Raw genomic sequence first — 26,206 nt, 5'->3', positions numbered from 1 at the left:
ATACATGGCGAGAGTCGAACATCAAGACAGTGACAGGCCTGGGTAATAATGTCACAGTGAATGTCACGTCGGGCGGGCCCTGGGCGCGAGCTTGACTTGGACTGCGACGATCTCCCTTCATGCTCAGCTGTTCATGCCCCACTCGAGGCGCTCAGCTCACATGGTTCTTCAGGTGACGAACTCAGACGGCATACGCCAGACGACCCATCTATGACTATACGTTCACGGTCGCATGCTATTTTTTCGGCCTTCCAAACTACTACATGACCGCACCAGCAGTCCTTGTGCATCACTCCTCGAGCTTCTCATACTCATGTGGCGACGTAATATTGACCAATGAAGGCCACATCTGTGCGGACGCCCAAGCCACCGACCTCACAAGCTTGCAAATGTTACCCTGACAGGCCCCTTCCGATTGATTCTCTTTTCTGGGACTTTTAATCTAGAAAGTGCACGACTGGGCTTATGTCGGCTATGAAAGCTTGTCATCACCCCAAACTCCCGGGATTTTTTCCTCTCCGGTGCACTGATTCTGCTCAGCCGTCTTTCTCCCAATATCGACGTCGACGATAGAACTTCGACCAGCTCTAACCTCGTATAGATGCAGGACGCCCGGGTCTGCGGCGAGCCATTGTATCTCATGTCCATCATGTGAGGTAGCGCTATTGCCGTACTGCTTCTGACAGAAGAACTCACAGTGCGCGTGCCAGCGCTGCGCACCTAGCCCAAGCCGTTTGGTAGCTCCGCAGTGTACGTCGTCTGCCCGTCCTAGCATCCTCTGCTCTATATAAGCATGAAAGGCTTGAGGTGAATCTCAACAGCTCGTCTGTCTACACTGGTCGTCCTCGTCAACCCCTCGCCGCCTTCAAAGCCATGTCTTTTGCCCCCCAAATCGACCTGTCCCCGAAGGGCCTCATCAACGACGACGGGAACTATATTCTCCAACACGGTGATGTGTACAACCTCTTGAAGTACGTCTGGGCGGGCGTGCTTCTCCCGACCGACGCGAAGAGCTACCAAGAGCATCTGAACATCTCTACCGATACCATGGTCAAGCTCGAAGGCGTTCTCAAGGACCTGGTCGATTCGTACGCCACAGTGAGATTTATCCACGTACTGGGCGAACGTCGTGACTGACATAGCTATCGCAGACCAAGAGCCACTGCGTTCCGTTCAAGGACACCACCTACCCAAGCATCATCACCGTCGCCGACGATGTCTACAACTACGCTCAGAATGCCGGGGGCACAGTGGAAAACTCGTACTACGGTACGTCTCCCCGTGACGACATGTCTGGGCTCCGCTGATATCGCTTGCCAGCGAATATCTTCCAGATGATACGGCAGCTACCCACGGCCTCGGACCAGCAGGGGACCTTGAAGAGCATCAACGGCCTCATCGACGTACAGCTGAAGAGCGTGGACACCATCGTGACGAAGGTCGCGGCCGTCGTCAGCAACCTCACCGCGTTCCAGGACCAGTGCATGCAGGACCAGTCCTCGCTGAAGGAACGTCAGAAGGCCGTCACCGACAGGCTCGACACCGAGGTCGGCCAGATTCAACAGCTCGAGGATGACCTTGCAAGCAACCGCCGCATCATCAAGGCCGACATGGATGCGTACGAGAAAGGTAAGTTCTGCGCGAAAATCCAAAACAATAGCGCCTACTGAGAACTTACTGCATCGAACAGACGTCATCATCGCGTGCACCACCGTCACTTACGCCTGGGTTTTCCCCATCGGCACGCTCATCGCGATTGGCATTGCCGCCGCATACGGGAAAACAGCTGCCAGGCTGAAGAGCGCCATCGATGGCCTTGAGAAGGACGTCACCGACGAGGAAACCAAGATCCAGGACGAGAAGCGCCTCATCGCCGACCTCAATTGCATCGGGGTAAGTGCCCCAGTCACGCGCTCCCGTTATAGGCTCTGAACAACTCCTACAGTCGAACTTGTCTGGATTCCTGGACTCGCTCGCAGCCGCTATCGAGGTCGTCCAGGCGATGCTCGGGATCTGGCAGTCCATTGCCGCGGACCTGAGCAGCCTCAGGAACATGGTCAACACGAACGTCCGCCAGGCCAACGCGGCCATCGCAAGCTTCGTGGACGAGAAGCTCGTTGCCAAATGGAACGATCTCGCGGCTGCCGGTGAGTTTTTCCCTATGCCATACATGTTTGCGAGCTGAAATCCGCTCGCAGTCGACAAGTATCGTCAGGCTGCGTTCATCACCCAAATCGAGCAGGTGTCGCTGGACAATCTTGGCAAGCAGGTTCAGGCCCAGGTGAACAAGCAGGGCTAATGGTTGATTCGCTGAACTTGAACTCGCTGGTCATGTCGAAACGCCGCGCCAAAAATCGTTGTACTTTGTATTTCTGTGTATCCGTGTAACAATGTATACTGCCGTACGTGATCCTGAATAACCGGCTATGAGCGAATGCTGTTCTCATACGTCAAAGGGTCCTTTCCTTTGATGCCGTCGCATTGCGAGGGTTTTCGCTCTGATCTTTGCTTTTTGAGACACTGAATCAACCTTTCGCCAGCTGACAGACGCAGTCACAGTAATTGATACATTGTATGGGGGAAAATAAGTATGACTTCTGCTGTACGCCCCTGTCTCTACATCGCCTCAGTCTGCAACTGACTCCACGCCTTGATCGTCTCCTCCGGCCACGGGTACGGCGGGTTCGGGTAGAACGTCTCCGCGAACTCCTCCACGCTCTTCCTGGGATACATATCCGGATACAGCACCTTCGCATCCAGCGCCCCATCCCTCACCGCCTTCTCCACCGTATTATCCCCCCTTACAAACGTGCTATACCCATACTCGAGGAAGAACCGCATCGTGATCCCCGCGTCCCCCTTCGCCTTCGCGTCCTCGATCTGCGCGGCGAGCGCGTCCGCGGGCACGCGCACGATGCGCGCGCGGAACGCCTCCGCGTCGCCGCACTTCGCCTCCGCGATGCGGAAGAAGTCCGCCTCCGTGCGCTCGTCCTCCCACGCGAAGACGGTCTGGTTGAGCGTGCGCGGGTCGAGCAGGATGCGCGCGACGAAGTCGCCGATGGAGGCGAGCGCGGTGCAGGCGGTGGACACGTCGCCTGCGCCGCGGAACAGCATGCTCATGTCCGCGAGCGGGTTGCCGGCGTAGCTGGGCGGGTACGGGAGGAGGGACTGGCGAGAAATCCTGGTGAGTGGGGTGCAACTGCTGTAAGGCAATAATCGACTTACCTCGTACCAAAGGCCGACTTCGACGAAGGTGTAGCCAATGCCAAGCTCGCGAATATAGTCACGGATACCAAGTTTCTGTGTGACCAATCCCTTTAAGCGACCGCATCGTCAACGATCCAGAAGATTCTCACAATATCGTTGAGGAGCATAGCACCAGGGGGCGCGTGCGTGCTGAAGTCGTCCGGGACGACGCGCTTCACGCCGGCCTCCTTTGCCGCAGCGAATAGCGCACGCTGCGCGCTCAAGATGACCGCATGAACGGTGGAGACCACGAAGTCTGCACCCTTGAGCAGCTCGACAAGTTCGGCGTGCGTCGCCTTGGCAAGGTCGGGGCAGACAAGGATCTCGACGCCGCGGTTCTTGAAGTCGACGACGGCAGGCTTGTCCGCAGAGCGGACTATGGCAGCTACGCGCTGTAGGCGAATGTTAGTACAGATTAAATAGGGGCCGAAGTGAGTCGTGCGCACATAGTTTCCAGAGCGCAGCAGACCGTTGATGACGCTGGTACCGGTGGCACCAGTAGCGCCGGCGACAACGACAAGGGGCTTGCTTGCGTCAGACATGCCGTTGAGTGTGCGAAGATGCTGGAGTTTGCTGGAGAGGGGAGAAGACAGAATTAAGGTCTCATGAGAAGGACCCGGTACTTATGCAGGTGTACGGTTACCTCCAACCGAACCTTCTAACTGGCCTGACATACATGCCTTTTTCCCGGAGTCTTCGGGAAAAGGCGAGAAGTCAGCGGATAGTTCAGCTATTGCGAATATATGTTTCGCACAGAGGACATGTTTAGAGCAGGAATAGGAGATCCGATGTATAGCCAACGGAATTCAGCCCAAGACTTGCCACCCACGCCAGCAGTTCAGACGGTGTAGTTGAGTCCAACCCATGCCGCTTCGGCGTCGGATGACGTATGCCGGCAAAAGCCGAAGGAGGGCTTGGCTTCGGCCCTCTTCCATCCCTCATCATGCCCAGTGCATCTTGCTTGCTCTTCGATGACGCGTCGAAGTAGAAGCTCAGGTTTTTCGATCTATAACATACCGATACTACAGCATGCACACAAAGGATTCCCAAAGATGAAGCAAGAAGACCCTCGGACACTTTCCAGCGACAAGTCAAGTGACGAAGTATCGAAGCGCGCTCCTATGGCTCCTACGAGGAGCTCAGGGATGTTAAAGAACTTGAAGCTATGCATAAGTACAGCGCTGGAAGTCGAACCATGGATTCCCACCATCACGAGCAAGCCACGCGAATCTTGCGGCCAAGTCTCCATCGGCCCGCTTCATCCGTAACGCCGCGAAGGCGATCGGCGGCGCGTCTCTGCAATTGAACCTTGGCTTCGCTCTCGTGTGTAAACGGGTTTCCCCAGAACATCATCTTGCGTATTCTGCTCTCCTTATCCGACTTTACGCAATACCCGAGTAGGAACAGTCGACCATGGTAAGCTGAACGCTGTAGACAGCGACCATGTTCTGAACGCCTCAGTTAGCAAGCCTCAGGCATGGATCGTCCTCAATATGCAGGAATCTTGCACGCAGTCCGACACCATGCTGCGTAGCACCCAGGATCCTCTCCTTGAGAGCGTTCACCACGTCCCCAAGAGCGCTGGACCCTGAGGAGAAGCCCCGGAAGCCCAAGGCAGCCACCCCCCTCCGCCGCGCCGCCGCCCAGTCCCTCCCCATCCGCTCCAACCCGACGCCCACCCGAAGCAGCATCCAGCCAGTAAACACTCTCACCACCGCCGAACGCTTCGTCCTCTCCCGCCTCCGCTCCCGCCCGCCCACCTCCGAGCAGCTCATCGCGCTCTACGACTCGTGGTGGGTCCCGCGCTGGACGAACGGCGCGCGCGAGGGCGAGCTCTTCATCTTCGCGAACGGGAGCATCGTGGGCTGGGGCCTGGAAGAGGCCGACCTCAAGACCTTCGCCGCGCAGGTCACGAAGCGCGTGCCCGGGCTCGAGGTGAACCCGCTCGCGGAGCCGGAGACGGAGGAGCTCGAGTTCGTGACCGACTCTGCAGAGTGCGTGCCCCGTTCTTCCTCCCACCCCTTTCCTAACCCCCCTCCCCCTCCAGAGACACCCGCCTCCAAGGCGACCTCATCCTCCTCGGCAAGCCGACCACCTTCAGCAACGAGCACCCGCTGCTCGACACCCTTCCCTCCCCCGTCTACCCGCGCGAGACCCTCCTCGCGCGCTACGCCTTCTCCCAGGCCCTCGCGCGCTCGACCTCCCTCTCCGCCCTCGAGGTGTCCCTCGACGAGTACCTCTCCTCCCTCGCCGCGCTCCCCCTCGCGCTCGAGCGCACGGGCAAGCCGAATATGGACCGCAAGACGCTCATCAAGAAGCTCGGGACGCTGATGAAGTTCAGGCAGGGCATCAGCCTGAACCGGGAGAACTACAGCGACGTGCCGGACTTTTACTGGGAGGAGCCGGAGTTGGAGCGTGAGTGTAGTGAGAGTCGAAAGATGGAAAGTGGTGCTGAACGGGGTTTCCAGGCCACTTCAAGTCGCTCAGTGATGCGCTGGAGATCAAGGCGAGGACGGACTCGGTCAACGAGAAGATCACGTACGCCGGCGAGATGCAATCCACGCTGCGACAACTCCTCACGGAGGTAAGTTTACTTTGATTCGAGCCAGACAATGACTGACCTTCCTCTAGAGCTCCGCGCACGACATGGAGGTCATCATCATCCTGCTCATCGCCGTTGAGGTCGTCATCGTACGCGGCTCTGTATCCTCCCTCGCTGCCATCGCTGATTATTGACAGGCCTTCATACGGGATGGTCCCGAGCTTTGGGAGATGCTGACTGGTTCGGGGGAGAAGGAGGCAGAACACAAGACCGCGTAGGGGAAGAGGTTGCCGATGCTCTCCGGGTTAGGCGCCCAAGTCAAGCGCTCGCAAGAGGTATTGCCCACTAATCGGCTAGCGATCTTCTTGCTTACTTGAGAGCACGTCGCACACGTGTGTGCTTCCCGCCGCCTCCGAGTCCTTGAGGACGACACGCTACTCACAATATGCCGCCTAACGGGCTACTCATCATACACCCCCTAACGCGCTACTTATCATACAGACCAAGTTATTGCTACAATACACACCCCGTCTTACTCGCTTCCGTACAGGTCACTGAGTGAAGCTCTCGAGCGTCGCGTGCGCGGCTCTCAGGCGTCGTGTGTGCAGCTCTCGAGCGTTGTGTGTGCAGCAGAAGAGACACTCATTTGGCCTAAGGATCGTCCTCATGCTTGTCCGTGGTCAGGCGGATGAAGATCGGGATCCGTTGTGGTGGCATATCGAAGGGCGCGGGGTTGGCAATCGGCGGTGTGATTTCAGCGACGATGAAGTCCTGGTAGACATATCAGCGATGGGATCGAGAGCCTTGCGATACCGAGGGTATGGTGGGCCCGCTCTGCAACACTGAAGATTCGCACCTTCGCCAGCAGCGCACCGGCATCGAATGCGGGTACCGTCTCTGGCTGGGAGACACGCACTTCTCTGCAGGTACGGTTCAGTCGAAGCAGACAGCGTGGGTAATCTCGACAGGCTTACCCTTCCCAGCGCAGGACCGTATCTTGATTCCCGTCAGCAATCCTGCGGACCGTACCCTCGCCAAGCACCATCTCTCCCCTCCTGATAACCTTCCGTACATTTGCGACGACCTGGCGAATCAAGCTGACACTGACAGTGGCTGCCCCATGCTCCGGAAATAGAGATCGCAGTGCATCGGAGGGCCCAGCGAGCGTGAAGTGGAACGCTATGGAGTGCCCAATCCAGTACACCTTGGCCGCGGGAATGGAGAGTTTCGCCAGCAGTGGCTGGGTCGTAGGGGTCTTGAAGTCGATCTGAGAAGTCTGGTGAAACCAGAGCGCCGCGTCCGAGGCCGGTCCAACACGCATCGGGAGATGCGGCTTGCTGCGTCGGACGTAGTCGAAGGGGATAGAGAGGCTGGGTCTATCAGATCCGACACAAATGAGAAACGGAGAATGCACTTACGATTTACTCCTCGGTAGTACACCGTGCTTCCTCCGTCGGTCGACCGTCAGCGTCATGGTATAGGACGCGCGCGCACGAAGCGACGTAGGGCTTGGGAGAGAGAAATTGCAAGTGGGCGGCAGTGGCCTCCGTCGGCCATCCTTGTCCGCAAATTCGGGAGTCAATTCGATGGTGAAGGGCAACTGAGAAGGCGGGGAGGAAGAGCACTCGTGCGCCTGCCAGACTACGTGCGTCTCGCTGAGGAACGAGATCGTCTGACTGACGCCGCCATCGATCTCGATGGTGAGGGCGCCCTCGAACTGGCGATAGTTTGGGTTAACGTTTGAGCCCCAGTACGCATAGCTCAACCCACCTTCAAGGCGACCTTCGTCGTACTGCTGCACTCCTCAGACTGAATGAGAGCGGCTCCGCTGATGCGGTGCTTGTGATATATGGTAGGGCGCGAGACGCCGTCGATCTGATCGTGCAAGCGGAGGGCGAGTGGCCCACTAGTGCGCTCGAAGTCGCCGGGCGACGGCCCACAGATGGATGCACTTTCCAAGGTGACCTCGTCGGCCAGAGGTTTAGCGGTGTAGATGGGAGCGCTCGAGCCATTTTCGGAGGTGAAGAGAGAGGATCTCGAGGGTAAGATGTGGGTGGACATGGTGAGGCGCTTCTTTCCCGTCTGGTGCGTCGAGGCGCTGGGCTTTTATACGCCTTCGAGCACGGGCATATAGTCCCTTCACCAAGTGACGCGTACCCCCGAGAGGCCGGTCAGATACGAGCAGCATAGAGAGCACTGATTCATTGAGCCTTCCGGACAGAGGCAGGCCGGCGATTCAGCCCCAGTCAGGTCGCGCGGGGAGAACGTGCCGCGTCACCCATCTTCTCGAATGTCGAGCACTAATCTAGAGAGGGCATATATAGTGCTGTCCCCTTCCTAGAGCACTTTCCATCAGACCCCACATGAGACCTCGCTGCAAGATACGCGCTGAGCGGCGAGGACGATGAGGCCGGGGAGCAGGCCTCTCCACTGTAACCCGCGTGCTTGTATTGATGAGACTGCCGTTTGGGTGAACATGCTGAGCGATACGAATACAGAACTTGGAGCACCTTGCGTGGAAGGCTAAACGGGATGAGTGTGTGTGGGACGGGAGTTTATGGGCGCCACGTGCTGGTCCCAAAACGTCGGCAAGCGCCGTGTCACGCATTTGTGACGTTCGCGATCAACTTGAAATCGCGGTCATGCTCTGCGAATTGGCTCGCCCAGATCGAGGGTAGAAGGCATGAATGTCTCTTGAGCAATGAGGCTCTTGTGGTGAGGGACATTGACGGGAATGTTCGCGGCAAGAGGGAGGCAGCTCAACGCAGAGCAACATATTTGCTGTGATTTTGCGTCTTCATCCGATTTGCGTATCTTCCTCGATGTGTTCACCCTACGGTAGCTTCGCAAGGAAGTCAATGAATATACATTCTTTGTGATTCTTGTATCATTTGGCGCGATGTTACGCGAGGTCATCTTCGTGGCGATCGGTGGTGAAGCGGATGGAGATGGGGATGTTGTGTGGCGCGAGATCGAAAGGAGTGACTGTGGTTACAGGCGGCGTGATCTTGGCGACGATGAAGTCCTGCGCAACGCGTCAATATTGGAAAATGGAAATGATGCGCGTATTCCACACCTTCACAAGCAGCGCACCAGCGTCAAAGCCCGGTATCGTCTCCGGGCCTGAGACTTGGACCTGCCTACGAGTAAACATCAAAACACGAGACTGCCGCACTACGCGAAAGAGCCTCACCCTTCCCAGCGCACGACTGTGTCCTCGCTTCTCCCCGGAGATCTGCGCACGGTGCCCACACCGAGCACCATCTCCCTCCGCCCCGGCATCTTGCGGACGCGCGCGACGACCTGGCGGACGATGTTGACACTGATGCTGACGCCCTCCCCGGAGGGCGGGAAGAGCGCACGGAGGACGGTGGGTGCGCCGTGTATGTTGAGACGGAGGGGGATGCAATGGCCGATCCAGTACACCTTCGCGGCGGGGATGGAGAGCTTGGCCTCGAGGGGCTGCGTAGAAACGCTTTTAAAGGCGACCTGTGAGGTCTGGTGGAACCATTGTGCGCTGTCGGTGAGTTCTGTCGAAGGTGCGATGATCATCGGCAGATGAGGCTTGGTGCGTCTGACGTAGTCGAAGGGGACCGTCAACCTGCTCGCTCTTAATCAATGCAAGTTCTCGGGATGCATCAGAAGGGACTTACGACTTGCTCCTCGGGAGAACGCCGTGCTTCTTGCGCCGGTCGACTGCAATCGTCATGGCGTATGTGGCGCGCGCTCGGAGGGAAGAAGGAGGTGGGAAGGAAAATTCGATAGTAGGTGGAAGTGGGCTACGCTGGCCGTCCTGCATGACGAACTCGGAGGCGAGTTGAATGTCGAAGGGGATATAGCTAGGAATCGCGGCCGAGCTCTCAGTAGCCTGCCACAGCACATGCGTCTCATTGAGAGTGTGATGCGTCTGGCTAATACCGCTGTCGATGTCGAGTGAGAGGTTCCCTTCAAACTAAGATGAATGATTATAATGTGAGTATCTGTGTCATCGGAATTTGATGAACAGCTCACCTTCAGGGAGATCTGGGTCGCTGCTGTGCACTCTTCGGGTCTGAGCATGATAGCCCCGGTGACACGCTGCTTGTGGAAGACGACGGGCCTCGAAATACCCTCAATTTGACCGCGCAGTCGAAGTGTAAGAGGGCCGCTAGCTTGCTCGTACTCGCCCATGGGCATCGCGCTCACGAAGGACCCCTGCAGAGTAATTTCATCGGCTTGTGGCTTGGCGGTATAGCTGGGTGCAGAAGAGCGATCGCCGGAGGTCGAAGTCGTGAGCGAAGCATCAGATGCTAAGAAACGGTAGGACATGACAGAGTGCCACTATTGACCGCAGGATGAACGGAGAGGCCAAGAGTGGGTTCGGTGACGCCCTCGAGAACGCCGACCAGTCATTTATACAGATCGACTTGACTCGCAAGAATACGGGCAAAGCATGCTAGCAGCCACAATCCGGAGCATTCAGGAGGTCTCGCAGTCAGGACTTGGCGTGTTGACTCACGAAGCTCGTTCAGACGGTATTTTGCCGTGCATTCAACTAAGTCAAAGGCAAGGGTTGGCGCCATACGATCCCGCTTTTGCTCGAATGAGCGCGCGATACACCGAGGTCAAGGAATTGCTTCTTTCCAACGTTGTTGTAGGGCATACCCGGGATCTGCACAAGACATGGCTGCGGTAAGTTCTGAAGATAGGCACTGACTGGGCAGCAGTAAACATGAGTCAAGGCTGCTGTTGGTGGATCATGACTCCGACGATGGACGCAGAAAGCAAAGGAACCAAAACGGGGTTTGCCGGCGGCCGTATGGGTCCATTGATTGATTCGGCCCGGTTCTCCGGCGGACCCTCTCGATCGCGATCGTCTTGGACTTGAACAAGTCCAGCAACAATGCCGTGCACGACTATCACTGAGCTGCCCCTATTCGCGACGCCCGAGGAGCACCAGGCTCTGACTGGGAGCACGCCTGCCTCCTTCTCTGAGATTCGGCCTGTCTTGAGACATAAGGAAGAGAATGTGTCTATAACTCTCGATCCCCCACTGGAAGGCTTCTCGACGGAGGACGGTGCGAGGGGAACGTTGTTTGTCATCGAGAAGTGAGTCGCTCACTCAGCATGATCTAGCCCGTCTACTCACCGATATATCACAGTGCCTTGTTCTTCATGTCAGCGTCCGGACGCGGTCTTCAGATCGACTACCCAACCATCACCTTGCACGCCATTTCCAGGGCAGAGTCCGGTCCTTGCGTATACTGCCAGCTCGACGACTCAGTTGGAGCTCCTGCAGCAAATGGTGCACCCCAAGAGAGTGATGAATACACCGCTCTGCGCGAGCTCAGCATCGTGCCACAGTCAGCCGCATCTCGTACGTCCTCTCATCATCCTCCATTCCTACATCAAACTCTAATATCACCTTCTCCCCCACCCCAGTCGAGCCCATCTTTGAAGCACTCTCACTCTGCGCATCCTTACACCCCGACCCCAACGACGACGAGGACGACGCGTTTGATGACGCGCTGATTGACGGCCAAGAGGGCCAATTCGAGACCTTCACCGGCGGGGAGGACGAGGAACTCAGTGAAGTCGGGCGGGTACGCAACAATTCCGCTGGCAACAACCGCTTTGCTCCGTACTAGACTTGCGAATGACGACCGCTTGCCAGGCTGCGCTCGCTCACTTGGAGTCCATCATCGTGTATCCGGAGGGTCACAAACCTGCTGTGAACGGAACTGATACCGGAGGGTCAGAGAAGAGCCCTGGAGCGGATGATTAGAGCTGAGTCTGGAGTTGATTTTGAGATGTTGTCTGCCTTCGCTTGCTGCAGTGTACTTCGTCGATGCTGGTTTTCGTATCATCCGGGTCAAACTCTGCATGTTGACCCCTTGGAGCTTTGCGCAAAGGTACCCTGTGAAACTGTCTCTTATACCAGCGTTATCTATGGGCGAAGATACAGGAAGAGTCCAAGATACCGCAATTGAGGGGAGGTCGATTTGCCATTGTTTGCTCTCGGCAAGTTCCGACAGCGAGTGTCACAGTGGTGTCACAAAACTCCCGTCTCTTCCTCGAACCACCATCTTCGTATCAAAAGAGCGTCCACATATCGGAATTTGCCTGTCCTTGTCGGCTTCACGTCCATCGAGGGTACTCAGTGCGATATTATGCCTCGAGATGGCGATGCGGCCGTGAAATCTACGACTCCTTTCACGTTGTTCACCGTCTTCCGAGAACACGAACGCAAACTGGATCAGACGACACTCCCCAATGGCTCAATCCGCAGTGTCAAAACTCAATCTAAGCGTCTTCAGAATACCAGCCCTTCCGCGGTCGTCGTCAAGCCCAAGGCCCGCGAGTATCTTCCGTTCGTCACGTGCGCGGTAGCGTCTTTTGTGGTCCCACCATCGCTCCGGAGTTCCTGTGCGCGGCGAGCAACACCAATCCTCGTCATCTCGGGCCTCTCCATTCCTTTCCTTGCCCACGCCTGCCAGCTGGTCGCCGGGGCGGTGTCGTATCCTGAGACTTCTTACAAATTTTGTGGTATGAAGGTGGGTGAGTCACCGTGAGTGTGGCAGCTCTATAGATTATCACCATTCCTCTTCGTTCCTATCCAGCATCTCCTCCTATCCGTATTAATCTTCAGAACGTGTCATTGCAGAACGTTCTCGTACTCGGAGGCTCCAAAAACACCGGGTATCTTGCAGCCGTCCGTTTGCTAGGTGGGCTCAACGCTGTTGCTCACATACATACCTTTGCTCACATTCCCTTCTTGCATAGATGCCGGAGCAACAGTCCGGCCGTCTTTGACGCTGATCCTGTATTGCGCAGAAACATCGGGCCAGGGAAGGCGCGCCTCGTGAAAGGCGATAGATCGAAGCAAGACGACGTCGCGCACGCATGGGCAGAAGCAGCGAAGGACAAGCCAGTCGACACCCTGCTATTCACCATTGGTTGATCTTTCCGCGTCTACCATCGCTTTCGTGTTCTCACAATACATTCAGGAAGAACGCCCCGATTCTCACTAACGGAAGGCTTCCCCATCGAGCCGCACAGTCTCGTCACGCGATGTCTCCTCAACACACTTTGCACGATACCTAAACACTCGCCGCACCCACGCATCGCCGTCGTGTCCTCTATAGCGTGTCTTCAAGCCGTTCTGAGCGCACGCGCTCGCGATGCCGCATTGCGACAAGCTGGACGTAGAGCGCGTGCTTGCGCCCTTCGCAGGCTTCCCGTGGGACGAGGAGGAACCCGAGCCGGCGGAGGACATCGTGGGCGCGAACTGGCGCGAGTGCAAGGGCCTTCCCGCCTCGGGCGAGCTGCAGAGCCGGCTCTGTTGACTCATGGAGAGTGCGAGGCGGACAAGGGGATAGCTGAGCCGTACACGGCGTCAGAACAAGAGCCGGGAGACACGGTGTCGCGAAAGGACGTCGGGAACTTCATCGCGCAAGCGATCATGACGATCGGGAGAAGTATCAGGGGAAGATCATCAATGTAGGCTACTGAGCGCTGTGTGAATATCTATGTAGCATACTGTAGTATCTTGTACAACAGAGGATGTAGTAATAATGTATACGTATCGCCTTGAACCCGCTAGCCTCCCAGTGCCTATACCATAGTCCACTCTTCGCACCAGAGACGGCGTAATTCGACGGAATCGTCGTGGTCAATGTCGACTGCGGGCTTCCCCTCCAATCGACAAGACTGCAACCTTTCCTTGATGTTGTTGATTTCATCCGGAAAGGACGTTGGGTGTTGGAGCCCAAAGCGAATTCTCAGCACAAGAGTCTCCAGGCAAGGAGCGACAATATCCGGTGCAAGGGCTCGTGAGCGAACGATGTCGTACAGCGAGGCGACCTCTTCCGAGCAAGTCACCCAGATCATCATGATGCCCAGGCGACGAAGAGCAGGCAGGTAAGCGCGGCGGTCATGACGAACCACAAGGGAGGATAGCGCGTCGTTGAAGGCTACCGTATTCTCGTCCAGACCTTCTCCCGATTGATCTTTCGCGAGGAGCCTAAGCTGCAGATGTTGCAGCGCGTCGCAATGAGCGAACAGCTCGCTCAGCTCAACAGAAAGAGCAGATCCGACGCTGATGGACAGTGTGGTGAGCTTGACGCCTTCTCCCCGAACGTAATGTGTCACAATGGCTAAGTCTTCGGGGTCGAGGGTATCCTTTATGACGTGGCATTCCGCAAGATTTGGCGCGCGAAAGCAGCGGAGGCGGTGGCCCCTTGCGACCGTGAGTTTGTGGAGCAGAGGACGCTCGACCCGAATCAAACTTTCCGGTCGTAGCAAGCCATGTGAGGACCTTTCAATAGTTTGCTCCGTGAGATAAAGGGCGCGAGCGCGTGTCGTGCGCTCAAGTGCCGCAGGTGAAGGTCGTCCTTTCAGGCTTAGGCGCTCTAACTGCTCCCACGGGAAGTCAATCTGCGGCCCCCAGTGCTCAACGTCTGTAAGCGCTGGACAGTCACTGAAGAGGTCGCGTAAGGGCGTCCAGTCCAGCCTGGCTAACATCTTGAACCGAAATATGGACCGTACGCTCCGAAGCTGTGCAAGTCGACCACGTGCGGGAAGTAGAAGATGGAAGATCGTCTCGCTGACGAAGACATCGAGACGCGTCCACCGCGCGCAGTGTTCAATTAGGACGTCAACCAAGGCTTTCGCAGCGTCTGTAACGATGTACTTGTTGCAGTGGGACCTCATCGATATGCTCAGTGGCAGCTCTGCAGATCGAGAAAGGATGACACGGAGGAGGGCTGCGGCGCTCGACAGGTTATCCGAATACGTCCTAAACTTGATGTGGACATCGGTCCAGAGAGTGGGTGTGTGGATAGCAAGATTGTGCCAGCTTTGACAGACGGCGGCGACGGCAGGAGGTCCGGCACGTACGATGACTCGGTTCTCAGGCCCCAGAGATGAAGGGACATCATCAAAGGTAACATCGTTGACGATGCGGCAGGCGTCAAATATCTCGAGGAGGACATCCGGCGGAACACGCGCGATGGGTCCTTGAGGGTGTTCGGGGTGGTCTGAGCTCATCGCGGAACTGTTGGTGAAGCATGCAGTCAGCCCAAGGTTAACGCAGTCGTTATCACGCAGCGCTCGCCTTTCCTTTTGTTGAGCCCGCCGAGAGTAGCGATTCTGTCAACGGCCGCCAGTGCAGGCTCAGAGGGATACTTGCACTGAACGCCGAACAGCTGTATGTAGTAGGAGGCAAGGTGCAATTCGGTAATGCTCGAGCACAAAAGCTGGGTCACGTGGTCGGCGCAAGCTAGGATCCACACGGTTACACAAACGTATCTTGTTCTGATTACGACCCTAGATGCCAGGGGACCCCCGCGTCCCACTCTGTCACAAGACAGTGCTTGCGTACGGTGGAACCCAGTATGGTGGACGTGCAATTTGCCACGCCTGCGTTAGTCTAGAACACCACTTAGACGGATATACAGCCGTTTGCAGAATAGAATGCAGTCCCGTGCTGCGAAATTTCGAGCACGCGACCGTCGTAGACCAATCAGACGTGTCGCTCGAGGGCCACCGACGCTCTACCGTGACATGTCCTATGTCGTGACACGAGGCGGCCAACACACGGACGCGTTCAAGTCGACGGTAGGCATCCTCGCGGGAGACTCTGCATCACCGGGCCTCTGGAACATCTACTTCTCGGACATCGCCATCCCGCCGCTGCCGGACGTGGTACGCCTGAATGGAGTGGGGGTCTCCCACGTTGAGCAGGCCGACGACGTCGCACTGTTGGCTAAGACGCTCGCAGCGTTGCAGATCATTGTCGATGCCTTCGCCAGATGGTGCGCAGACAACTTCATGATCATCAATGCGGGAAAGACAAAGGCAATGATGTTTGGGCCCATCCCACGGCGTTTGGTGCGCGTGACCGTGAACGGCGAGGGGATCGATTTCGTGCGCGAGTACAAGTACGTCGGAACCATCTTCTGCTCGACGACGAAGAACATTTTCGAACGAAATTACCATGTCAAGGAGGTGAAGGCGCGCGGGATGGCCAGCGCGATGTTTGCGGTCGAGGACATGGTGGGGACTCTGCCCGTGCCAGTGGGGTTGAAGCTCTACATGATGCGTATTGATCCCCACCTCGTCTTCGCCTGCGAAGTGGCGCTTGATGTCGATGACAGACTGGTGAAGGAGCTGCAAGGGGTCCAAGACCATTTTCTGCGGCGCCTCGCCAGCTTGAATCCACGCAGCATCCGTGGCGTCCTCAATACGGAAACTGGACTCATGCCGTTGCGCGCTCGACGCTTATTGTTGGCGCTTCGGTACCTGGGATATCTCTTGACTCTATCGGACGACCATCTGGCAAGGCTTGCTCTGGAGGAGTCCTTCGATCTCGCCCGCAACGGGTGCCCTTGCTGGATAACGGACCTGCAGCATGTCCTCAAGTCCTACGTGCCCGCTCATCAGCGATCACTGGTCCGCTTGCACGACCGCAACCTTCTACCTGCCCTGCAGACAGAGGTGGAACACGCGGCAGACCATCTCTTAGCGGCCGAACTTCAGGCAATGTCGCGCCTGGATCTTTGGAATGCACGCGCGACAGGGAAGGTGCGGGCGTTGCGACCGTACCTCTCAATTGCGGTGCCCGCTCACAGGAAGGCACTGACGAGGCTGCTGTTGAGCGATCACACCCTAGCTGTCGAGGTGCAGAGACGACCGGACCGCTATCGACACGCAGTGGGCGCAAGGGAAGATCGGCGTTGCCGCATGTGTAGGGGAGCTGTCGAGGACGAGGTACATGCCCTCCTCCACTGCCGAGGACATGCTGCACTCATTGATTTGCGCGAGGAATTCCTGCGTAGGCTGGACGACCTCGGCTTGCAACGCGAGCCTCCTCCAGACGACCATTGGGACCTACGCCTCATTTGGTGGCTGGCGGAACACAAGCGGGACGACGTTAGGGCTTTATGGGCACATTTCGTGTACCGCGTTCTTGCAGTTTTTGATACCGTGCCGATGTTCGTTCTTCCACGCTACAGGAAGAGTGTCGTCACATAGATTACACATAGCTACATATCCTGGGACTGTGTTTCAGTAGCCTCGTGCCAATGTTTGAGTTCGTGAGGTGATGGGTGCAGTCATTATTGACATAGCTACCTGTATGCCACAGCGATAAGAACGGCGGTGCTCCGTCGCGTAGTTTACTCTCTCCTAGGCTACGTAGGACGGATAGGGCCGTTCCTTTTTAGGGACCTCCCCCGAATTAATATATTCCTTCCTTCCTTCCTTCCTTCCTCTGGGCGCGCAGGTATGCGTTCCTGGCGACGCGACGGGACACACGTGCTCGAAATCTCGCGGCACGGGACTGCATTCTATTCTGCAAACGGCTGTATCACCCCGGGCCCAGGGGAGTCTCTAGCCAACTTCTCGCGTCGGGGGCTTAATTATTGTCCTGATAACTAGTCAAGTGGCCCCTTGGGCATATATTACCTGCTGAGATTGTATTTACATTTGGGTCTTTCTCACAACAAGAGGAAATACGAAGTTCAAGCGGCTGCGATGGCCTGCCATACCCGATCCTCGACCTCCCGCACGACCTTATCCTCGGTGTTAAGGCTGAGCATCAGATACGCTACGTCACCCAGCGTCCGGAAGTGGATGCTGAAGGGCGCGCCCCCAGGCGCAGACGACAGCCCGCCCTCCCCACGCTCAACATTCCCGAGCCCCTTCAGCAGCTCTTGCGCAGAGTGGGAGACGTAACCTGGTGGTAAAGGTCAGAATATATGTTACGGCCAGGAGCTGCAAGCCATCCTTACCGCCTTGCTCCGTCTTGACCTTAACCGCCAGGACGGTGCCCAGCGTCATCACCTCCGCGATCTTGTCGTGCTTCGAGAGCGCCTTCACAAACGTCGGGTCCCACAGACTCCACACCCTCGCCTCCTCCGTCGTGGTCGGCGCCCATCTCGCTCTCGCCGAGTCCCACGTACCCTCCTTCTCCAACCTCGCAATTTGATTGAGCGCCTCATTCGCAACTGCGCACCCGACCGCGTGCGCAGAGTAAGAGTGCCCGTGCAGGAGCGCGTCCGCCTTCGAGTCGCTCAAGAACGCATTGTAGATGTCGCGCGAGGCGAGCGTGGCAGCGAGCGGGAGGAGGCCGCCGGTGAGGATCTTGGCGTACACGGCGATGTCGGGCGTGACGCCAAGGAGCGGGGCGGCGGACTCGAGACCGAGGCGGTGGAGGCCGGCGAAGACCTCGTCGAAGATGACGGGCATGCCGGTCCAGGATGAGTTGGCGGTGGAGGTGGAGGAAACGGTCGAAGATGAGGGGGAGCGAGAGGAGCCCCGCCCGCGCACGACGTCAATGAGGACGCGCTGGAAGAGCGGATCGACGAAGATCATGCCGCCCGCGCCCATAACGAGGGGTTCAAGGACGAGCGCGCCCAGCTGCGTGTCATCGCGCTCGATGTTCCCAAGCACCTTCCGGATATGCGCCTCATACGATTTCGCCAACGTCGTCTGCATGCGGTATTCTACATCGTACACGCGCGACAGCGAGTCCGCGCGCACGAGCTCGTCCGCGTCCTTCCCAACGACCGCCCCCGGAACTCTGACATACACCGCACCTTCCCGAATGCCCACGGTCGGCGGCTCGAGCCACACCCCTCGCGCATTGTGCCACTCGCACGAGTAGACACCCCCATCCTCGCACGCGTCCATCGCGCCGAGCGTGTCGCCGTGATAGCTGCCCTTCAAGCCGAGGATGCCCAGCTTCTTCGCCTCCTCCGTGCCGCGCAACTCGTGGCGCACCGCATACGCGCGCAACGCCATCTTGAGTGCGACCTCCATGCCTGTCGACCCGTTATCGGAGAAGAACGCGTAGTCCGCCCACCCGGCACCTGGCCCTTGGACGAGACGCTCGGCGAGCTCGAGCACGGGGGCGTGCACGGCGGAGGGGAACATGACGTGTCCGTAGCGGCCCGCGGCGTGCGCGGCAGCGAGCGCGACGGCGGGATGCGCATGCCCGAGGGCCTGCGTCCACCAGGAGGCCGAGCCGTCGAACTGGGGCTGAAGAGCGGAGGCGCTGGGGTCGGAGGTCGGCCGGTGCACGCTGAAGAAGTCACGGTGGGCACTGTCGATGACGTTGATGTCCTTCTCGCCGGCGATGAGACCGTGCTGAACGAAGGGCCACCAAATCGTGTCGAGCGCGCGACGCGGCATGGAGTAGAGCTCGGTCTGACGTTGTGCGTGCCGGGAGTCGAGGTGGTCGAGGATGCTGGCGATGCTGTCTGCGCCGTCTGCCGAAGTGACTGACTGGTAGTACTTGTCCGTACGCGCGAAATTCTGCGTGGGGTCCGGGTGCAGGTCGGGCGGCTTGTCGAGGGCGAAGACGGGGATATCGCGCTCGGAGAAGTATGACTTGAGGTACTCCCAGTTGCGGTAGTATCCCTCGCGGAAGAGCAGGATGGCGTCCACTGTGTAGCCGCGCAGGTGCAGCGACTCGAAAGAGGAGATGGTAGAGGATATGCCGCCGAGCTTGGAGTCTCCTACAAGGATAGTCGGGAGGAAGAGAGGGCGATAGAGATCCAGTTGTGTGGTACCAGACAGTGATGGACTGTGGACGCCTGTAGTATGTCAGTCGACTGGGATATAGGCGAGATATCATTTGCGCTCACCTCCAGCAGTCTCGACATACATATGTGCGAGGGGATTGCCTGCCAGTTTGTGCGCGCGCGACGCGCAGGTCTTGATGTGCTCCGCGATGGCGTTGACCACGGTCCCATCCGCGGGCGCGCCGCTGACATTCTGCGCGTCCTTCTGATCGAGCTTGACGGCGAGGTGGGGACTGACGGGTTCTGTGTACCGATACAAGCAGTCGGCGTGTACTTTGCTCTTGACCGAGCTGGTGAAGCGCTGAATGTGACTGCGCTAGGTCAGTGTATATCCGATCTGACTGGCGGCGCACTCACCCATCGTCCGCCTCGTTCATCGACCCCGTGCTGACTGGCTTGAGGTAGAAGACATCATGTCCTCTCGCCGCCGACGCGCGTACCAACGCCGTCGTGAGCAGGGTCTTCCCGACATCAGTGTTGGCACCAAAGATTTGGTGGACTCTGAGGTGTTTGAACAGGCTGGACATTGTTCACGACCGTTTCATGACCTCTGGAAGCCGTCGAGGGAGAGAACGAGTCAGGTCGGGGAGAAAGAGGCGCAGGATCGCGTCAGGCGTCGGCGCTCCGCGCGGCAAACGCGATCGCCGATCATTGCATCATGTCCGGTGAAATACCCCCAGGCATTGCCAGGCAAGTCTTGCGGGACCCCCCGCGCAGACTGCCACGACAATCATGGTCAGTTGGTCTGTGCACGGAGATGTCCTCTCTGAAATACCTCGGATATCGATTGTGAAGGACACAGAAACAAGAAACGCTCAGAGGTCTTCTACGAAGTCGTTGTGTACTTGGTGCGGGCTTCGGATGGTCTGAGATGACCCTCGGGCTCTACGATGGATGCGAAAAGTGCGTCTGTATGGGGCTCGGGCGTAGGAACATGGAAGGAGAAGAAAAGCCATGATACAAGTACGACTACAATACCTGCCATATCGGGCAATAGCACGTGCTCGAGCGGGTCAATCTGCCACGCGCGCCTCGGCGCTTAATTCCCAACCATCACTCGAATAGACGGTCTGCGCGCTAAGTCTTCGTCGCGGTCAGAATGTTCGCCACTACCATACGACGAGCTTCAAGTGTCTCTACTGGTCCTCTCCGCGAGGCAAGCGCGTCCCTGCTTCCGCCTATTCAGTGCGTTCCGCTATCCGGCCCCGCTCGGAACGTCGACAGGCTGACAATCCGGCTGCAGGTTGTACAGAGGCATACTGCGCGGGCACAGGTATCTTCCACCAGAGATGAGAAGTCTGGGGGACGACTATGTGAAGGCTGGTACGTCGCTTCGCGCGCAACCAATCCGGAGCCGCCTCTTACGCTCGTTACCCCAGAGTTTCGGAGACACCGCAAGGTCGATAACCCACTGCATATCATCGCTTTCTTGACGGAGTGGAAGCTATACCTTGACCAACTACCGAAGGATGAGGGCAGCGTCAACTTCTCGGGGCGGAAACTCGACCCTATGTTGATTGAGAAGGTGAGCCGAGGTCGCGCCAATCTCTGCAAGTGTTGTAGGCTGAATTTCTTTCGTAGATGTCCGCCGAGCAGTTGGGGCAGCTATACGAGCTGATGCATGCAACGAAGGACGTGTGGAAGCCTGCTAGCCAGGACTTAGGCGAGTCAGAACCTGGTCACCAGTGAATTCTGCACTAGTATCTCTCGTTACCCACTTGGCTCTTTTATTCATCTTCCTTCGGACTTTCTGGTACTCACTCTTGAGCCCGAAAAATGTGTCTTATAGCTCATAGCACGGTAAGCGACCAGCACTTTCGCGCTCGCGTCTACAGGCAACTGACCGCTCATCTCAAGATGCAAGGTTGTTTCCAAGTCACGAGATTTGCTCCTGACATGCAGGCATCGGAGTGATAAACGAACTTTCATGGGCGCATTCTCGTTATTGCCTCGATTGGATGCGTTTCCGAGGGTGTGTCTGCCGTCGCGTCACAAAAATGACGTTTTCGTCAGTTACGGTTACGGACGACCGGTAGCAGCGCTGGCCATCATTAGGCTGTGTGTGCGTGGGCGGCGCCTTCTTGGGGCGAGGCCTCACGTTGGCAGCCAACAGACCATCCTCCTGCTCAGCTGAGCGGGTGTCATCCGCACGCAAGTGAAGAGGCAGTCCTGATTTGATTCGGCGATTCAGCGGTGGCAGTGGTCCTCCTCCTTCTTCCCATTCTGTCCACCTACCACCTCGCGTCGTCCGCACGAAGATTACCGACATGACAGGTGAACTGCTTATCGCGCAAAAGGAACGAGACGCTGACGTCGAATGCTGGTGCTGTTACAACATGGGAAGGCAGCGTGTGAGGTTGGTATAAAGGTTATCGATACGCTCCACGCTTCCCCACTCAACGCTTTCCCTAGCCCGTAGTCATCTCCTAGACCCTCGCCTCTGCCATGGCACCTCCCGGAGTTGTCTTCCTACTCAAGTCCGTCCCACCCCTCATCTACCCCTCCGTCTTTGCCTACGGCTGCCTGCGCGCCATCGAGCTCCTTCGCGACATCCAGCTACCCGTCCATGTCATCGCCATTGCCGTCCTCCTCGTCAACCTACTGCTATCGCTCGGCCAGCGGGTCTGGGCGCAGAGCAGGAACCGGCGCAAGGCTGCCGCGATGGGCGCCGTCATAGCACCCGCCGTTCACAGCAGGCTTCCCTTCGGCATAAGCCATATGCTGAACAGTCGCAGGACGGTCGGGAAGGCGATGTTTAGTGAGTGGAACGTGATACGCTCTCGGAGGGTGCGTACTCATGAAGGATCAGCTGATCTTATGGGCAACTGGGCGAAGGAGACGAACTCGAATGTCTTCCGCGTCGAGATCTTGGGCGATGCGAGGGTAAGTGAAACTCTGCTGACTGATGCGGTGCGTGTGCTGAAGGTTGTTTGTGCAGATAATTACGCTCGAGCCTGAACATGTGAAGGTATGTCTCAACCGGGCGAGTTTGAACCCTGACTAAGACGATGTGTCGTAGGCTATCCTGGCCACTCAATTCGAGGAGTTCGAGAAAGGTGCGGTACTTTGTTGTAGCTCGTACCGGCTCTGACCTTCGCACAAAGGTCACGTTCAACGCCAACTTGGCCGATCCCTCCTCGGTCAAGGCGTCTTCAACTCTGATGGCGACATGTGGAAGTAAGCAGGCCAAGCACACCCTCCCTCGAAGAAGCCCAACTCAACGTCCACCATGACTCACCCAGATTCCATCGCACCATAACCCGCCCCTTCTTCTCCAAGGACCGGATCGCGCACTTCGACATCTTTGACCGGCACGCCGAGGGCATCCTCAGCCAGGCTAAGACGCGCCTCGCCCAGGGCTTCCCCATCGACTTCCAGGACATGGTCGCGCGCTTCACACTCGATTCCGCTACCGAGTTCCTCTTCGGGCACGACGTCGACTCCGCGGGCGCGGGATTACCGTACCCTCCAGGCTCGCCCTTAGCCTTCGCAGGCCTGCGGGACCACCCGTCGGATCGGTTCGTCGACGCCTTCACGGAGGGGCAGAATCTGATGGCGCTGCGCACGCGGACGAGTGGAACCGCGTGGCCGCTGTTTGAGTTCTGGCAGGACCGGGTGGCGGCGAAGCGGCGCGTAGTGGACGAGTTCGTGAACAGTATACTGGACGAGTCTGCGTTTGTCGGCGCGGGGCAGGATGTGGAGGCCAAAGTGGGCGCGGCGGGAAAGCCGGGTGAGGAAGATACATTACTGCATCATCTATTGAACTATACGCAAGGTAAGTGTCGTGCACGAGTTATAATCGAAGGACATCTGCTGATGCGTCGTCTGCAGTCAGGCAGGTCTTGACGGACGAAGTTGTCAACCTTTTGGTTGCTGGACGGGACACGACCTCCGGCACCCTAACATACGGCATCTACAAGCTGGCCGAGCACCCAGACATAGCGGACAGGCTGCGCGCTGAGGTTCTTGACAAAGTAGGGCCGACGCGCCGCCCCACGTACGAGGATATCCGCGACATGCAGTGTGAGTGCCTTGATCGATACATGCTGACGATGAGCTGACTGGGGTTAACAGACATGCGCGCCTTTCTGAACGAGGTTCTCCGTCTGTACCCCATTGTGTACGTGAACATCTTGCTCGAGCTTCCATAGACTTACTAATGAATTTTGTAGTCCGCTCAACAGTAGGCAAGCATAGAGCATCCTTGAGCTCAGCCTCCATCTAATCGACACTTCAGGACCTCTAACAGGGACACCCTTCTTCCCTACAAGGACAGCAGCAGGGCTCCTATCTTCGTGCCCAAAGGGACTCGCTGCGCGTACAGCGTCTACCTCATGCATCGGCGCACCGACCTCTGGGGTCCTGATGGTCTGCGTCCAGCTCTCTTTCGTCCTCTGACATCGCTCACCCCCCGCCCGTAGCCGGCAAGTTCGACCCCGACCGCTTCCTCGACGCGCGCCTCGGCAAGTACCTCACGCACAACCCGTACATCTTTCTCCCCTTCAACGCCGGCCCGCGCATCTGCCTCGGGCAGCAATTCGCGTACAACGAGATGTCCTTCTTCCTCGTCCGTCTCCTGCAGAGCTTCTCGTCCTTCACCCTCGCCGACGACGTGCAGTCGGCGGAGTCGATCGCGCACTTCCGTACGGCAGACGCGCCGGACGCGGAGGTCGAGACGAGGATGTTTGGGGCGCATCTGACAATGTATCTGAAGGTGCGAACTCATTCTGGAGCTCGTGACGGTTTGGTGACGCGAGCGATGATATAGGGTGGTCTCTGGGTACGCATGTCGGAGGATCCGGCGTCAAAGAATCTGTAGACCATGACAACGACCCGTCCGTCGCGATATGGACCTCATATCTCGCATGAATTCAAGACGATGAGATATTTGTACCTATTCGATTTCCAATGACTGAAGACAACGAGAGAAACCCTGCCCTTGGGCACGGATTGACAACGCTCCAACGGCCAAGCGAAAAAATCACCCTTCACGAATTGGCTTGCTCTCGAAGCTGTTGCGCCAGCTCTTCCATCGATATCGACGTGGATGAGTCGCTGGTACTCTTGAGACGCGCTTCAGCGGCCCCTTGATATTTCTCGACTATACCGATAGGTCAGAGCAGTGGCATAGTCAACCGGTCTCGCCCGCTTACCGGCCTCTGCAAGGTCCTTCCAATTGCTGATGATCTTCTTCTCGTTGAGGTTGGCGATGTATTCATTCGCGCTCTTGATGTCGTCCTTGACCATCTTGCCGAGGTTCGCCAGATCGTCCGAGATTGCCGTCCAGCTGCCCATCATCTGTTCGACGACGCCAATGGCGGTGTTCACCGGAGTGAGGACCGCGGTCAGGTCAGCCTTAAAGTCGATGTGGTGATCAGCTTTTGTGACTAGAGTAAGCCGCAAGACGCACGTCTATGGCCAGAAGATCGGCCAGAATCGAATGCCTGTCCTTCTTCTCGCCTCCGTCGTTTGCGATGATTGCCCAGACGTCGTCCGCGAGGTTGGCAATCTTTGTGGCGTCGGAGCCGCGAACGCTGGTGATAGCAGACATGACGATTGTGCCGGAAAGCTCGAGCCACTTATAAGACGGAGCAGCGCACGCCACAAGCTGATCTTGACGACGAGAACGATCAGTGGGTGATACCGGTAGTCTGTCTGAACATACCTTGCTCATACGGTGCTGTGGTCTGCGCTACTTTCTCACGGAGCGTCTTGAGCTGCTTTTCAGTATTCTCTGCGTCCTCGACCATCTGTGCGATGGCTTCGTGCAGGTCATCGCTGCGCTGCTTGACGACATCTTGGGAGGCGACCATACGTCCTTCGAGCGATCTGAGATTCTCGGTGCAGACAGAGGACTGGGAGTTCAGATCATCTATCTTTCCGGTCTGTACGCTGATGAAGTTGTCGATCTCCTTGCTGAGCCGGTCCGCCTCTTCTTGGTCGGTTGCGTTCGCCAGATCCCTCACGCATTGGAAGATATGACCTCAGATATGGGCTCAGTGCACCCTCGGCAACGTCAAACGGCATAACGTACTGTAGGGCGATTCACCATCCATGCCAGCAGCATTCCGGGCATAAGTGAGCGTCAGATCTGCGACGTTGAGGATGCTTGGGTAAACTCTGTCTTTGCATTCGGTGCTGTCTGATTTCACCTGAAGGGGCGGCGAGTTCTAATGTCATGGAGGCGGAGAATGTGTCGCTGTGACAGACCTTGCCATATGCCTCCCAGAGAGGCGAGAGCTGCTGCCAGAGGACATAGATGAGAGCTAGGAAGTTGAGTCGCAAGCGATATTCGTAGGCCTCCAGCGTTTCGGGAAGCGATTGTCCCACTTGTATGTATTTCAGAAGATCATACATGGCCTGATGCTGAGCAGCATAGTTCCCGTCCGAGTTCAGAAGGCCACGGGCGGTCATGGATCCGTTGTCTGCCATCAAGACGCTGGCGTTGCGCTAGGAGGTCGGCCTAGAGTAGAATCGACTGAGGCGGCGGCAACTGAGTGGTGAATGACCGACTCATCCTATATATCGCCCGCGCTGAGTGAACGATGTGCGGCATTGTGGCATATGAGCTCCACAAAGCCGCCCATCGTCCGAAGCCATATGGTGCGCAAGATGCACTGCGGGTCAGCCGAGCTTTGCGTCGCATCCTGACTCGAATGGAAGGAGTCATGATGGACGCCTCGGAGACTTCGAGACACGCCGCTATCGCCGACTTGCCGAGTCGAAGTGGGTGCTCGAACCATTCTGATGATGTGTGACACAGAAGCATCGACGAGCACGGATGAATAGAACTCTGGTGGATATTGTACGTAGTCAGCTGGAAGTTATGTTATGACGGTAAGCACTCACCACA

General features: G+C 57.4%; 14 protein-coding genes across 14 annotated transcripts; 7 read left to right on the top strand and 7 right to left on the bottom strand.

Moving 5' to 3' along the window:
• The first annotated feature begins 823 nt into the window (after window positions 1-823).
• On the top strand, window positions 824-2,417 carry SCHCODRAFT_02625787 (uncharacterized protein). The gene is made up of 6 exons (XM_003031785.2): window positions 824-1,098; window positions 1,152-1,269; window positions 1,321-1,629; window positions 1,691-1,893; window positions 1,946-2,147; window positions 2,199-2,417. The coding sequence occupies exons 1-6, from the start codon at window positions 874-876 to the stop codon at window positions 2,297-2,299; spliced, it is 1,158 nt and encodes a 385-aa protein (XP_003031831.1). The 5' UTR covers window positions 824-873; the 3' UTR covers window positions 2,300-2,417.
• Window positions 2,418-2,590: 173 nt separating this feature from the next.
• SCHCODRAFT_02625782 (NAD(P)-binding protein) lies at window positions 2,591-3,879 on the bottom strand. Its single transcript, XM_003032222.2, has 4 exons — window positions 3,693-3,879; window positions 3,357-3,638; window positions 3,226-3,300; window positions 2,591-3,168 (listed from the first exon to the last, which is right to left on the bottom strand). Exons 1-4 carry the CDS (start codon window positions 3,786-3,788, stop codon window positions 2,617-2,619), a joined length of 1,005 nt encoding a protein of 334 aa, XP_003032268.1. The 5' UTR covers window positions 3,789-3,879; the 3' UTR covers window positions 2,591-2,616.
• A 419-nt stretch (window positions 3,880-4,298) lies between these two features.
• Window positions 4,299-6,288, top strand: SCHCODRAFT_01352566 (uncharacterized protein; the record flags this gene model as incomplete). Its single annotated transcript, XM_003031786.2, has 8 exons — window positions 4,299-4,349; window positions 4,426-4,569; window positions 4,592-4,662; window positions 4,788-5,240; window positions 5,294-5,661; window positions 5,715-5,830; window positions 5,878-5,937; window positions 5,986-6,288. The coding sequence occupies 8 exons, from the start codon at window positions 4,299-4,301 to the stop codon at window positions 6,064-6,066; spliced, it is 1,344 nt and encodes a 447-aa protein (XP_003031832.1). The 3' UTR covers window positions 6,067-6,288.
• On the bottom strand, window positions 5,986-7,868 carry SCHCODRAFT_01352564 (uncharacterized protein). The gene is made up of 5 exons (XM_003032223.3): window positions 7,559-7,868; window positions 7,207-7,505; window positions 6,763-7,164; window positions 6,645-6,708; window positions 5,986-6,559 (listed from the first exon to the last, which is right to left on the bottom strand). Exons 1-5 carry the CDS (start codon window positions 7,847-7,849, stop codon window positions 6,440-6,442), a joined length of 1,176 nt encoding a protein of 391 aa, XP_003032269.1. The 5' UTR covers window positions 7,850-7,868; the 3' UTR covers window positions 5,986-6,439.
• Window positions 7,869-8,626: 758 nt separating this feature from the next.
• SCHCODRAFT_02541911 (uncharacterized protein) lies at window positions 8,627-10,538 on the bottom strand. The gene is made up of 5 exons (XM_003032224.2): window positions 9,800-10,538; window positions 9,442-9,740; window positions 8,982-9,389; window positions 8,865-8,928; window positions 8,627-8,813 (listed from the first exon to the last, which is right to left on the bottom strand). The coding sequence occupies exons 1-5, from the start codon at window positions 10,094-10,096 to the stop codon at window positions 8,691-8,693; spliced, it is 1,191 nt and encodes a 396-aa protein (XP_003032270.1). The 5' UTR covers window positions 10,097-10,538; the 3' UTR covers window positions 8,627-8,690.
• A 106-nt stretch (window positions 10,539-10,644) lies between these two features.
• On the top strand, window positions 10,645-11,736 carry SCHCODRAFT_02578384 (uncharacterized protein). The gene is made up of 4 exons (XM_003031787.2): window positions 10,645-10,876; window positions 10,930-11,144; window positions 11,210-11,370; window positions 11,442-11,736. Exons 1-4 carry the CDS (start codon window positions 10,671-10,673, stop codon window positions 11,550-11,552), a joined length of 693 nt encoding a protein of 230 aa, XP_003031833.1. The 5' UTR covers window positions 10,645-10,670; the 3' UTR covers window positions 11,553-11,736.
• Window positions 11,737-11,865: 129 nt separating this feature from the next.
• On the top strand, window positions 11,866-13,499 carry SCHCODRAFT_01300596 (uncharacterized protein). Its single transcript, XM_050341407.1, has 4 exons — window positions 11,866-12,325; window positions 12,432-12,492; window positions 12,551-12,723; window positions 12,775-13,499. The coding sequence occupies exons 1-4, from the start codon at window positions 11,938-11,940 to the stop codon at window positions 13,269-13,271; spliced, it is 1,119 nt and encodes a 372-aa protein (XP_050200018.1). The 5' UTR covers window positions 11,866-11,937; the 3' UTR covers window positions 13,272-13,499.
• Window positions 13,016-14,932, bottom strand: SCHCODRAFT_02625763 (uncharacterized protein). The gene is made up of 2 exons (XM_003032225.3): window positions 14,883-14,932; window positions 13,016-14,822 (listed from the first exon to the last, which is right to left on the bottom strand). Exon 2 carries the CDS (start codon window positions 14,813-14,815, stop codon window positions 13,382-13,384), a length of 1,434 nt encoding a protein of 477 aa, XP_003032271.1. The 5' UTR covers window positions 14,816-14,822; window positions 14,883-14,932; the 3' UTR covers window positions 13,016-13,381.
• Window positions 14,933-15,432: 500 nt separating this feature from the next.
• Window positions 15,433-15,747, bottom strand: SCHCODRAFT_02503024 (uncharacterized protein; the record flags this gene model as incomplete). The annotated part of the gene is made up of 1 exon (XM_050343140.1): window positions 15,433-15,747. The coding sequence occupies one exon, from the start codon at window positions 15,745-15,747 to the stop codon at window positions 15,433-15,435; it is 315 nt and encodes a 104-aa protein (XP_050200017.1).
• Window positions 15,748-15,883: 136 nt separating this feature from the next.
• On the top strand, window positions 15,884-16,801 carry SCHCODRAFT_01152377 (uncharacterized protein; the record flags this gene model as incomplete). Its single annotated transcript, XM_050341112.1, has 2 exons — window positions 15,884-16,351; window positions 16,538-16,801. The coding sequence occupies exons 1-2, from the start codon at window positions 16,028-16,030 to the stop codon at window positions 16,799-16,801; spliced, it is 588 nt and encodes a 195-aa protein (XP_050200016.1). The 5' UTR covers window positions 15,884-16,027.
• Window positions 16,802-17,199: 398 nt separating this feature from the next.
• SCHCODRAFT_02625758 (PLP-dependent transferase) lies at window positions 17,200-19,946 on the bottom strand. The gene is made up of 4 exons (XM_003032226.2): window positions 19,711-19,946; window positions 19,417-19,664; window positions 17,560-19,365; window positions 17,200-17,504 (listed from the first exon to the last, which is right to left on the bottom strand). The coding sequence occupies exons 1-4, from the start codon at window positions 19,878-19,880 to the stop codon at window positions 17,290-17,292; spliced, it is 2,439 nt and encodes an 812-aa protein (XP_003032272.1). The 5' UTR covers window positions 19,881-19,946; the 3' UTR covers window positions 17,200-17,289.
• A 506-nt stretch (window positions 19,947-20,452) lies between these two features.
• On the top strand, window positions 20,453-21,042 carry SCHCODRAFT_02701246 (ACN9-domain-containing protein; the record flags this gene model as incomplete). The annotated part of the gene is made up of 4 exons (XM_003031788.1): window positions 20,453-20,538; window positions 20,597-20,676; window positions 20,733-20,878; window positions 20,935-21,042. 4 exons carry the CDS (start codon window positions 20,453-20,455, stop codon window positions 21,040-21,042), a joined length of 420 nt encoding a protein of 139 aa, XP_003031834.1.
• Window positions 21,043-21,740: 698 nt separating this feature from the next.
• Window positions 21,741-24,454, top strand: SCHCODRAFT_01300522 (cytochrome P450). The gene is made up of 12 exons (XM_050341406.1): window positions 21,741-22,111; window positions 22,163-22,236; window positions 22,292-22,321; window positions 22,373-22,409; window positions 22,458-22,530; window positions 22,596-23,128; window positions 23,185-23,376; window positions 23,428-23,473; window positions 23,526-23,540; window positions 23,591-23,721; window positions 23,775-24,067; window positions 24,122-24,454. Exons 1-12 carry the CDS (start codon window positions 21,799-21,801, stop codon window positions 24,170-24,172), a joined length of 1,788 nt encoding a protein of 595 aa, XP_050200015.1. The 5' UTR covers window positions 21,741-21,798; the 3' UTR covers window positions 24,173-24,454.
• Window positions 24,005-26,133, bottom strand: SCHCODRAFT_02578359 (uncharacterized protein). Its single transcript, XM_003032227.3, has 6 exons — window positions 25,564-26,133; window positions 25,388-25,505; window positions 25,019-25,336; window positions 24,764-24,966; window positions 24,507-24,708; window positions 24,005-24,454 (listed from the first exon to the last, which is right to left on the bottom strand). The coding sequence occupies exons 1-6, from the start codon at window positions 25,783-25,785 to the stop codon at window positions 24,342-24,344; spliced, it is 1,176 nt and encodes a 391-aa protein (XP_003032273.1). The 5' UTR covers window positions 25,786-26,133; the 3' UTR covers window positions 24,005-24,341.
• Window positions 26,134-26,206: the final 73 nt, after the last annotated feature.

The sequence above is a fragment of the Schizophyllum commune genome (assembly GCF_000143185.2).
Source record: "Schizophyllum commune H4-8 unplaced genomic scaffold SCHCOscaffold_6, whole genome shotgun sequence".
In the NCBI taxonomy this organism is placed as follows: Eukaryota; Fungi; Basidiomycota; class Agaricomycetes; order Agaricales; family Schizophyllaceae; genus Schizophyllum; species Schizophyllum commune.
This window is presented reverse-complemented; position numbering and strand designations above follow the sequence as displayed.